General features: G+C 32.2%; 1 protein-coding gene and 1 long non-coding RNA gene across 2 annotated transcripts; both read left to right on the plus strand.

The window, feature by feature from the left end:
• Positions 1-7,519: 7,519 nt before the first annotated feature.
• Positions 7,520-8,875, plus strand: LOC126764967 (uncharacterized). The gene is made up of 3 exons (XR_007668175.1): positions 7,520-8,129; positions 8,187-8,319; positions 8,398-8,875. It is a non-coding gene; the product is annotated as an uncharacterized LOC126764967 (long non-coding RNA).
• Positions 8,876-10,331: 1,456 nt separating this feature from the next.
• Positions 10,332-11,999, plus strand: LOC126764903 (protein FRA10AC1 homolog). The gene is made up of 2 exons (XM_050482579.1): positions 10,332-10,695; positions 10,757-11,999. Exons 1-2 carry the CDS (start codon positions 10,486-10,488, stop codon positions 11,228-11,230), a joined length of 684 nt encoding a protein of 227 aa, XP_050338536.1. The 5' UTR covers positions 10,332-10,485; the 3' UTR covers positions 11,231-11,999.
• The last annotated feature ends 233 nt before the right edge of the window (positions 12,000-12,232 follow it).

Consider the following 12,232-nt stretch of genomic DNA (forward strand, 5'->3'; position numbering starts at 1 on the left):
TCGTAAATACAAAAACAGACTTGATCGCAAATACAATCTTGCTTCTTTCAAAAAGCCAACAACAAAAAACACGACATATTACGAATAGGCAACAAGAATTTACGAATAATTGCGACGTTCCAAAAGTTAAACTTCATGCATATTTTCGCAATGTAAAGAATATGAAATTTAACATAATTCCGTTGTTCAAGTTCTGCTAACCAAATTCCCCATATATATACAAAGGAGGCGAGCATAATATATTTATATATAAATAAAACATTCCTATATTTGCGTATGTATTCATAAGTCGATTTTTGTAACATAAATACTAAAATAAAATATCAATACAAGTATACGATTTTGAAACCAGCTATACCGAAAATCAAAAGTTTAATATTCAATATACATATATGTATAACACTGCCGAATTCACAAAATAATTTGTATGATAAAATGTGTGAGAGTTGAGCAATCATATATGTATATACACTTGATCTCCATTTTGCACGGACGCTCTGCAGGATTTCAGTGCCAATTAAATTAAGCAGTAGAATGCTACTGTAAGCTGTATGAAGAAGTAAAGTCAAGGAAAGCACAGCGATTAATGACGATTTTTTTAATCATAAACGTAACATTATATGAACTTTGAAATTTATTTTTGCTAATTTCTTTTAACGGTAATACATATACAATATAACACCATTAAAAACCTACAGTGTTTTAATTGTGTAAATTCTCGCTTTACGAAGAGATAGATTTGCATATAAGTAAAATGAGATTTCTTTTATACGTTTTCTTTTTTTCACGAATTTTTTGCATTGGTTCTAATAGTGAGTTTTACATATAAATCTGACTTTTTGAACTGGTAATTACTGCCCCAGTTAACCATACAAAAATGAGATCAAGTATATACATACATATCTATATGAATAAAAAATAATAATTTACAATTAAATAAATAACGTAAAACAATTAAACTATACCGTTTTTTATTATGCAACGTAAATGGTACATAATTCTGAGCTTAAATTTTTTACAAGTACTTCTTAAAATATTTAGCAGTATTGCTAATTAATAGACGAAGCTGGCGCAGGCAAAATAATGAAATTAAGTTTCATACCATAAAATAGTTTAAAAGTTTTTTTTAGATCAATTTGGTAATAAGATGCTCAATGTGTTGTTTTGTATTGGAATTTCAAAATTCTGTAGGCAATTGCCTGATTATGAAATTTCAGTATAAAAAAGACGACTGGTGCGTCAGTTGCCTTGATTGGTAGCTGATAGTTATGCATATGTTAATTTTGGTGTAGGGAAGTCAAGCGGTAGTAGCTTTACACAATACGACTAATTTGGTGATCTTCTCCCTTCTTTGTCAACCCTATGTACAATATTTATTTTTCACAAAAGCAACCCTAGAAAACACTAGGTAGTTCCTTCTTTGATTGATTATAGAAAATCTTGGCGAGAAAGACAACGAGGAGGAGATAAAATTATTACTCCCAAAGAAATCGAGCTATTCCATTTAAGATTGGTTTTGTTGAATGTCTTCTTATTTACTGGCGTAGAAACCGCTTACGCGGTTATAGGCAAATTAATAACAGCGCCAGTCGTTTCTTCTTTTGGCAAGGTGGCGCCAATTGGAGACTCCAAAGCCAGTTCCTTCTCTACCTGGTCCCTCTAACGAAGTGAAGGTCTTTCTCTTCCTCTGCTTCCCCCGGCGGGTACTGCATCGAATACTTTCAAAGCTGGACATGACCTAGCCAGCGTAGCCGCTGTCTTTTAACTATATTAATGACGTCGTGTGATCAAATTGAAAGGTGAATTTTGTCCATTTCATCTCCTTTAAAGTAATCCCCTCCCGCTACAATACACTTATGCTAACAAATTTTCCAGTCATCATAGCACTTGGAAAAACCTCCGTCGTGATGGCCATCAGAGCCTCCTTCGATTCAACTTTTATCTCCTCAATTGAGTCAAGACGGTGTCGGAGGACTGGTCATGTGAATTCGCTGAATAGCCAGAAGTTACACGAACGTAAATCAGGCGAATGCGGTGGTTGCGGCACGATATTAGTTGAAAATGTGCGAAATGACCACGAATAACCAATGCCAGTGGCGCACGCAGGAAAAAAATTGGGGGGGGAGGGGGTGGTTTTAGGTAAAAAGACAAGGTTTCATTATTTTATTCACAAATTTAAGTCTAATCTTCTTTTATTTTCAGCGTTCACTTGAAGCGACAGATATAGGGATTGTTGCTCCAATCTTTAAAAAACGATGCACTGTTTTGAAAATTTTTGCATCGCAACAATTCAACGCGTCTAAAAATGTTTTGGATCACTTTGTTTGATTTAACCAGTTCCTGAAAATATATTCAAAATTTTAGTTAGAAAATATAATCTGAAGAAAAGATTTTTAACCTTTTCCACATTCTAAATTCAGCGCGATCTTCTACATCAGCGGACCATTGCTTTTCTAAAACACGAACAGTCTCCTGCATCTCAATAACGTCAAGATTTATGCATTTATTTGGCAAAATGTTTTCAATTTTGGAAAGCAGCTCTCGATGTTTTAAAAATCGTTCATTGATTTGGTCCAAAAAATTATCTAAAAACGGTATATAAATTGATCTGCGGTAATATTCTTCCGGTTCGCCTTCATAATTGTCGCGATTAGTTTGCCGTTTCGCCAAACGCGGAATTTTGATTTCTAAATCTAATTCTACGGCTATTGTTTTAACTGATTCAAAAATTAGTTTAAACGATTGTTCAGAATCCTTACGCATTTCACTAATTTCAGCATACAAATTATTTGCATAAGCAACGCAGCTGCTCAAAACACAGTCTATTTGCTGCAAACATAGGCTTATGTGTTTTGATAATGCAAAAATTGGCTTTAGTACGCACATAATTCATTTGTTCTATTCTCATTCACGCTCTAATCATTAGTGACAAGTGTTGCCGCGAGCTAGAAAAATTAAGTATATGTTGCCAAGCAAAAAAAGTATCAAAAAGTATCAAAAGCACAACCGTTGTTTTAAAAATTTTCATTTGAAAAACAAATAATAAGTAAAGTTGTGTATCTAATTCAGACCAGTTTTTTCTGGTTGTTTTTATTAAAAATATAGACATTTTAGTTAAGACGCTCAAGTATTTTTTTGCAAATAGCATAATTTTTTTTTTAATTTAAATTTATTTCACAACAGTTTGCTCATGGAACGAAAACTGAAAGTCATAATAAATGAGTTTTTATTTTTCCTGTATTATGATTAACAATAAACTCTAAAAAAAATAATAGAAACCTTATTGGTGACTTTTCAGTTCAGAACTAATTTTCAAAAGAAGTCCATTTTCGAATCACAATTCCCCTTAAATCTAAAAAAAATCCAGTTCAGCAGCCACAGAGTTATAAGGCATCATCTCATTACTCATAACTCATTACTTTGAAGCAAATTAAAAAAATGTCTCTGTCCAGTTTATATTTTTCTGGGTTTTTTAATTGGCCTACATTCCCACAACTTTTTAATACTATCCAGATACAATAGGTTTGTTTTTAGTTTAACATTTTCATATTTTCAAAAAATTAAATTCTATCAGCAGAAAAGTGTCAAAATAGGCCGTTTGTGAACAAAAAAGTATCAAATCACAAAATTTAGAAAAAAAAGTATCAAAAAAGATACAATTGTATCATCGTCGGCAGAAAGATTGCTTTGAAAACAACAAATTACAATTTTTCAAATGACTATGTAGAATGAAATTCTACTATTTAAAAATTCAATTACTTTGGGGGGGTTTTAACACCCCAAAACCCCCCCCTGCGTTCGTCCCTGACCAATGCAGTATGAGATGGTGCATTATCGCAATTCTTTGTTCAATAAATTCAGACAGACTTTTAGAGCCTCACAAAACGGCTCGCATCTCAAATACTAATGAATATTTTGACGTGAAGCATAGATGTCATTAACTGGACTACCAACTTACAGAAAAAACAAATGTCCCAATTTGGAAAAAAATTTATTAAAAAAATAAATTAACCACCATTCAATTGATCACAGTAGTATATCTCATACAGCTCATCGTTCCATCGAATGCGATATTCGCCGTGGTCCACACGCAAAGGGCCATAAACTCATCAGATGTTGTCATTGTCCATGCCTCTGCATCATATAGCAGGTCAAGATTAGAACCTGTTGACAAGAGTTATTCTGCGTTGAATTTCGATGCTGACATTATTGTTTCTGTTAATGCTGGTTCCAAGATAGACAAAATTATCTACAACTTCAATGTTATGACTGTCAACAGTGACGTGGGAGCGTAGTCGCGAGTGCGACGACTGTTTGTTTGATGACAGGAGATATTTCGTCTTGCCTTCGCTGTCTTATCCAGTCTGGAAAAAGCAGAACTAACGGCGCGGGTGTTGAGGCCAATGATATCAATATCATCCGCATGCGCCAGCAGCTGTACAATCTTATAAAAGATTGTAAATTGGTTTTTGATACTTTTATTTTGAATAAATATTCTGAGTAAGTGACGAAATGGCAGAAAACATGCTTTGGGCAATCCGTCGAACTACATTAAACAACACCACATAATTTCAATGGATTCTGGAGCTCTATTGTAGTACAAAATTTCATTTGCTTCGGAACAGAAACTCAAAATTAGGTTAACACATATATGGTTTCATTAGTGTATTACAATATGTATCACATGTCTGTCTTCGGCATTACATTTCTGCACCTTAAATATCTTTGGTTTATGTTTTAAATGCTGCAAAGGTATCGGTCAGCAAACGTTCCCTGCAAAGCGGAGGTAACAGATTTCACAAACACATTGAAACATTTCCAGCTGTTCACCGACCCTGTTACATTTTGTAAAATTTTCGATTAAATGGGAGAAAGCGTAAGTAAGAAATAGAAAAGCTATCGACTTTCAGCTTATCGAAATATTAATTTGTTAAACGAGAAAAGGCAATTTTTCAAGTAGAAAAATTAATAACAGAAGTTGGGAAATGCGCAATAGTTTAGTTAATTTTGCCCTTTCAACAAGTAAGCTCGTATTTGATAAATATTTTAACTTCGAATAATTCTTTTAAATATACCTATATATAGAATCAAGGCGAATTTTTTAACTAAAACTTTCGTTTTTGCAGATTCACAAGTCGAAATTGGAGTAAGTTTACAAAAACGACTGAACATTGCTGGCCGTATTATCACACGATATCTGTGTAAGGTTAGTGGCACTTGGTACATACATTACTATAAGAATAAAGTTAGATAAAATAAGCTTAATAAAATTATGAAATTACTTTTTTACAGTTGCAGCTGCTTGGTGGTTATATAATTAACAAAACAGCTGTCTTTGAAACTGTGCATGATGAAAGAGAAATTTTGCTATATCACCTATCACATCAATATAAAACAGTGAGTAGTAGTAGTAGAGCTTGTCACAAATAGCTTTCGGCACAATTCCAAAACTCGCTTAGTTTACGAGATATTCGACTTTAAAGTTCAAAAATTCCCAAAATTCGAACATTTCAACAAGGATCGCTGTCATTCGATAATAACTTCATATGAGCAATGCGCTGAAATTTCTCTTTTTCGGTATAATTCCTCTTTCTTTATTTATAAAATTTAGTTTTAATAAAACATTGGTCTATTTTTTATATTTTAAATTAAAATGAGTATAAACAATCTTTCAATTCAATAGAAAATATTCTAATTCTTATTATAATTTAATAAACAAATATGTAGTATAGGAATACTACGCAAAAGTACTCTCCCCGAGCATTGGCTCGACCAGGGTTATTTTTTTAGAGCGCCGCCGAATACCGCCAACGCAGAAAGAAGTACTACGCGAAAATACTTCAGTCACCCTTGGTATTGGCTCGACCAGGGTTATTTTTTAAAGCACATCCGAAGCCGTCAACGCCGAAAGGAGTACCAGGCGCAAGTGCTTCAGTCACCCCGGGTATTAGCTCGGGAAGAGTTGTTTTTTTAGACCGACATGATCTTATTAGAATATAAAGTTGTAACAAAAAATTTTATATTGCAATGACATAAATTTTATATATTAAATATATATTACATATTATACATACATATAAGGAAAAAGTGTTCACAACTCAATACATTCTTCGTAATCGTAAGTCCGAACACATTGAGAGCGACGGACTTCAAGCTACATCTGTCACAAATTAAAATACACACGTTCTTACAGACACAGTTATGTTGTCGTAGAGCTGTCTAAATAACTGTCTCCTTAAGAACGTGTGTATTTTAATATTTGCAGATGTAGCTTGAAGTCCGTTGCTCTCAATGTGTTCAGACATACGATTACGAAATACTAAGTAAAATTTCTAAATAATTAATTATACAATAATTTTCCAAAAAATTAATATTTAGTTTAATATTAAAATGGATTGGCAAATAAGCGAAGTCTTAAATTTAAAAAACGTATACAAGCATAAATCAAAATATTATTGCCTATATTAAATTTATTATTTTAATTGGTATATAAAATTTATGCTACAATTATTATAGTCCGAAAATATGAATTCCTTTTTTTTCCAAAAATACATTTCCAGAAAAATATATATATATATGTATTTTTTTTTATTTTCCACATAAATTTTTTTCATCCATATAAAAATTGAAACAGTTCAAGAGCTCAAAACATACGCTATATCAGCTCGAATGTACATAGGCGACGTCATTTCGCAAATGATCATGTTATGATAACAAATGCCCACATACAGATTGGGCAACGGCAATGGCAATAGATTTGACAGTTAGTATGCCATAAATTTTTGCCTATAGAGATGCCCCGTTACTTACGGTTTCTCCCAGAGATAAAGAGTTGCCCAACTCTCCTGTCACTGGAAATATGAGAGCCGCTCACCTACCGAACTTTGACAGTTGACTTGATTGGGTACGTTTTGACGTTTTGCAATTGGAATGACTGCAACGGCCAGATTGAAATTATACCAAAATGTATGTGAACGGAGGAATTTGTTTCCGCCTTTCAAGATCACTAATAAAAAATGTGAAACAATGAAAATCATAAAAATGCGAAATTTAAATATATTTCATGAAATGTTTTGCAATTTGGTGCATAGTAGAATTAATTTTCAGTTACCAATGATTAAAAACATTTAATAATTGAGAACTAACAGGCTTAATTCACCTTATTAAGTATTGAAAAATTAAAAGTCAGTTGTTTTAATATACTATAAAAGCATAAAACAGGACTTAAGTAGTTTCGCCATATATTAAAAAAACCGATATATAATAATTAACAATCGTAATAAATGTTCGGTATTTTAATTTAAATGCCCAAAAATTGTTACTTTCTTCGATCTGGCCATAATGGAAAATGTTATAAAAAACGCTTATTTTGAGGCGCTCTCACACTGGAATAAGCTGGGCAGCCCATTATCCCTGGTTTCTCATATTCAATTGAAATTTGCAGAAAATGTAACAGCTACCTCCGTCCTGCCAAAAATGATACGAAACTCTTTAAAACGAGAAGAGCTGTCAAAATACACATTTTTATACTATTTTCCAATAATGCCATTGCTGAAAAATTATGGATTAGATATTTTATAAATAACTTTTGGGTATTTTGCAATTTTCACACTATATATGTATAAACATGAGAAATCAAAACAATTCATAAAAAATATAAGTACGAAGATAAGTAAACAACAACAAATTAATATAATAAATAATCAGAAAAACAAACGAATGCATAAAAACATTATATATTCAAGAGGAATATATTCAATACATATGTACATATATATACTTAATTGCTATAACCTAAAAAAATATTTTCATCTATATTAGATATATATTCCGGGCACACAATTCTTGGAATTTTCGCTAAATTATACAAAACACTAAATTAAACACTACGAAAATCCATATATAAATGTTAAAATGCAAAAGAATTACTTAATTTATTGGATATTTTTGGTTGCTCAACTTATTCCAGAGTGAGAGCGCCTCAAAATAAGCGTGTTTATCAAGAATGATAGAAACAAGATTGCGCAATGCGCATGTTTGCTTTCAGTCAGCTGTTCTTGCTGACGTCACGGTTGACTTATTATTCGCCCGCGCCTTTGAATGTGAAAGAAATTTGCAGTTTGAAATGGGTAATTATAGCATTTTGATTACAATAATTTTACTTTTATAACCAAACGCTCTTGCAGGTTTAAGTTCGCCGAGTCTAACGAAGTTGCTACCTAGCGCTTTTCTCACGTTAACCAGATTAACTCCTGCAGAGGCTAATGAACGGCAGAAAAGGATGGAGTCTCGTTTAAACCACTGTTTCTAATCCTAATTGTAATAATAATCTTAACTAACAATTTATTCCATTTATTTATACGCATGTATGTATGTATGTTTATTATATTTTTGCAGGCAATATTTTTCAACGTGTGTCAGTTGATCTATTCTGACCCAATTGAAAAAAATGATGACTTGAAGATTATCAACAACGACGAGCTTGAAAATTTGGCAGGGTACATCTGCCACAAACTTGGTAAGGACAACCCCGAAATTTGTGCCAATTCAGAAAATTGTTCGTCTTATACTTGGGTGGATCACCTATCTGAAGGAGGACTCTCAAAACCAACAGATATGTTCATGGAGCATATGAGAGGCTTGCAAGCAGTATTTGGCGACTTAAAAGGTACTGATTTGCATATGTATATGTACAAATTACGTCCAGAAGCACTTAGATTTAAGTAATTTTGTAAATTGTAGCACCAAAGTAAAATAATTGTTTTTCAGAGCTAGAATGTATTTTAGGATTCGTTCCTTAAATAAAAACTTAATTGAAAATATGTACAGCAAAAAAAGAAAATTAAATAAGAAAATAAATTGATAGTTGGTCTCAAAATAATCAATATTTTTATTTGCATAAATGTGTATGTATAGTTGAAACAAACACAGCAAAGAAACAAAATTAAATAATACAACGAAAATACCATGAAATGAATATGTAGGTAAATGTTCACTATAAAATATTCACTTATATTGATATCTTTTATTAATATTCACTTATATTGATGTTAACTTTTGATTATGTTTTTGTATGCCTGCAATACAAAATAGCTTCTTACTGCAAAGAAAAACAAATAACTGAAAATCAGCTGATTGTACGTTGGTCAACCGTGACGTATGTAGATGCGCATTCTTGCGTGTTTATAACATGTTCCATTATGGCCAGATCGAACAAAATACGAATTTTTGGGCATTTAAATTAAAACACCCAACATTTATTACGATTGCAAATTATCATATATTGGACTTTGAATACATGGCGTTAGTTCTGTTAGTTCTCAATTAATAATAGTTTTTAATCATTTGTAATAGAAATATAATTCTGCTATGCAAAACTTTTCATGAAATGTATTTAAATTTTGCATTTTCTTTGATTTTCATTGTTTTAAATTTTTATTAGCGATATTGAACGGCGGCAACAATATCGCCTCCAATTCCTCCGTTCACATATATTTTTGGTATAATTTCAATCTGGCCGTTCCAGGCATCCCAATTGCAAAACGTCCCAATCCAGTGAACTGTCAAAGTACGGTAGGTGAGCGGTTTTCACATTTCCAGTGACAGGAGAATCGGGAATCTCTTTATCTCTGAAGTGCTGAACACATAGAGCGCGACAGGCAGCAGCAGCACGACAGTGAACTGAAAACGTCGTTGTGCATCTTACTACATGTACATTTGTGAGAAGCAGCAGCAACACAATGGCCGGCATGTACACAAAACCACGCAGTTGTCCATTTTGTATGTACACAATTTCGTTGTGGCCATACTAATTCTTTTCACTTCAATGAAATTTTAATATTTTGTTCAAAGGGAAATTTTTTATGCAAAAAATAAGTAAATAGGTAAATATTTTTGCTTTAAATTATCAATTGTTATTACAACTAATATAATAGAGCTATTATAGAGCTATTTTATGCTTTTATTTATAAAATAACTTAAAGTTTGTTAGAGCTGTGATTAATTTTACATTATACATATTAGTGGCATCACCACTCTACCTCATCTCTCTATCTTCCATTCTACTGTCAACTCTACTGTCGTTGGCAAATATAGGATTAAATTGAGCGCGACAACTGTCGGCCTGCAGTCGTGTAGTCGTGAGCTTTCATAATAACTGTGTCCTTAAGAACGTGTGTATTTTAATATTTGACAGATGTAGTTTGCAGTCTGTGGCGCTCTATGTGTACAGTACTTGATGAACGCTTTGCTTTCAGAGTTGCCGAAGTTTTATCTCTGCCCAGGAATTTGTTCGGCTTGGCGTCGCAAACTTGTTATGTGAACGTACTCAGACAAAAGCGTACCTTTGTGCATAGTATACCTCAGCCTTTGTGTAAGAGTGACAAAAATGTACATATGGTGGATGGCGAATAAATTATAGTGGGCACTATACTTGATATTATTTTTTACATTAGAGCTGACTTAATTAACTCTACCTGGAAAATTATGAAGTCAATGAGCCTTCAAGAGCGACATAATTATATTTTAAAGAAATTCATTATATCTGATAAATCCTTCGAAGGCAAGAAGAATTCTTATGACATTCATATAATAAAGGAACATCATCGATTTTTATGGGATGACAACGAATTAAGTGATGGTAATAATTCATGGGAAGTTTGTATGGCTAGACGCTACTATAACAAATTATTTAAGGTAATAAAATACATACGAAATAAAACGTTTGGAAAATTATAAGATTTATTAATTTTTGAAGGAATATTGCATAGCAGATTTAACTCTACACAAGGAAAATAAAGTTGCATTGCGTTGGCGTACGAGAGATGAAGTAGTTTTAGGTAAAGGGCAGTTTCAATGTGGAAGTAGGAAATGTGAACAAAGAGAAAATTTGAGCAGTTGGGAAGTAAATTTTGCTTATCACGAGCAAGGAGAGAATAAAAATGCGTTAGTAAAGTTGCGACTATGTGCGAATCATTCGAAGCAGTTAAATTTCACTTCACGAAAACGGGAAGTTAAGCGTTTAAAAAAGTGTTCTGCTACAAAGGGGCATATGCTGCGAAAAAATCAAGGAAATGCTCAAGTAGCAAGTTGTTTTGGAAATATTGTATCTGAAGCAAAAGAAGAAAATGAAACCGGGAACAGGATATGGAACCGCAGAACAAATGTAGAATTAGAGCAACCATCCCGTGAAATTGAATTTGAACGCTATTTAGAAGATCTTCTTTTATAGTTTATGGTAACCCCTGTCTATTGATTAATTTTATAACATAATATTGATTCATGAAATATTTTTACTCCACCATATGAATGTTCATAAAACTGTTATGCCAATTTCTGATAGGAATGGAAGGGCCCATAATGCACACACTTTTAAAATAACTACGAATATGTAGGGATGCAAAGTGCATAAAATTGATAATCCAAATTTGTGTATTTAAACTTTTTATTATATTAACAAAAGCGGTCCAAAATATGTTGGCAATTATAATTCAAATGTATATACAGTATTCTTAAAAACTTGAATCAGTAACAAAAGCTTTCTAATAAAATTATATGGTCTTCAATTCATTTTTTACAACAGGTATTTAAATATGTTTAAAATATTCTTTGTTTTATTAGCCTAGTGCGCAAAGTTATGCAGAAGGGATAAAAACCGTCTTGTGAAAAGAAAAATTATTCTCTGATACATCAATTATAATTGTTCTCAAATTGCGTTATATTTGCATTTTTATTTTTTTGTACCATTGTTTTATATTGGCAATTTTTTTGCAACTATGTTTATAACCCTTACCACACCAAGACCAAAATTTAAAAAAAAAACACTAAATTAAAAACGTTGTTATATTAATAGTATTTTACTGTTTTTAAATACATATATTAAGTTAATGACGGAAACTGTTTATAATTGTTTTAAGCTTTATAAAGTTGCTTGAAGCTCAATAAATTGTTTAAGTACATATATGTATATTAATAAAACTTCAACTGCATAAACATTTAAACATCACTTTTGCACTTTTCAAGAACTTCGGCAAAGGCTTGTGGTGGTTTAAAGCTTAATACTTCTGTAAATACAAGTTCTTTCCACTTTTCAACTGGCAAATCCATATCTTCGAAGCTTTGATCATACAACGGAGAGGTTTGCTCATCACTAGGGTCATGATATTTTTCCATATATGTGTGAGCTAGGGCTTGTTCTGCTGTAATTCGTTTTTCGGCATCCAACTCTAGCATT

The sequence above is a fragment of the Bactrocera neohumeralis genome, unplaced genomic scaffold (assembly GCF_024586455.1).
Source record: "Bactrocera neohumeralis isolate Rockhampton unplaced genomic scaffold, APGP_CSIRO_Bneo_wtdbg2-racon-allhic-juicebox.fasta_v2 cluster10, whole genome shotgun sequence".
NCBI classification, from domain to species: domain Eukaryota; kingdom Metazoa; phylum Arthropoda; class Insecta; order Diptera; family Tephritidae; genus Bactrocera; species Bactrocera neohumeralis.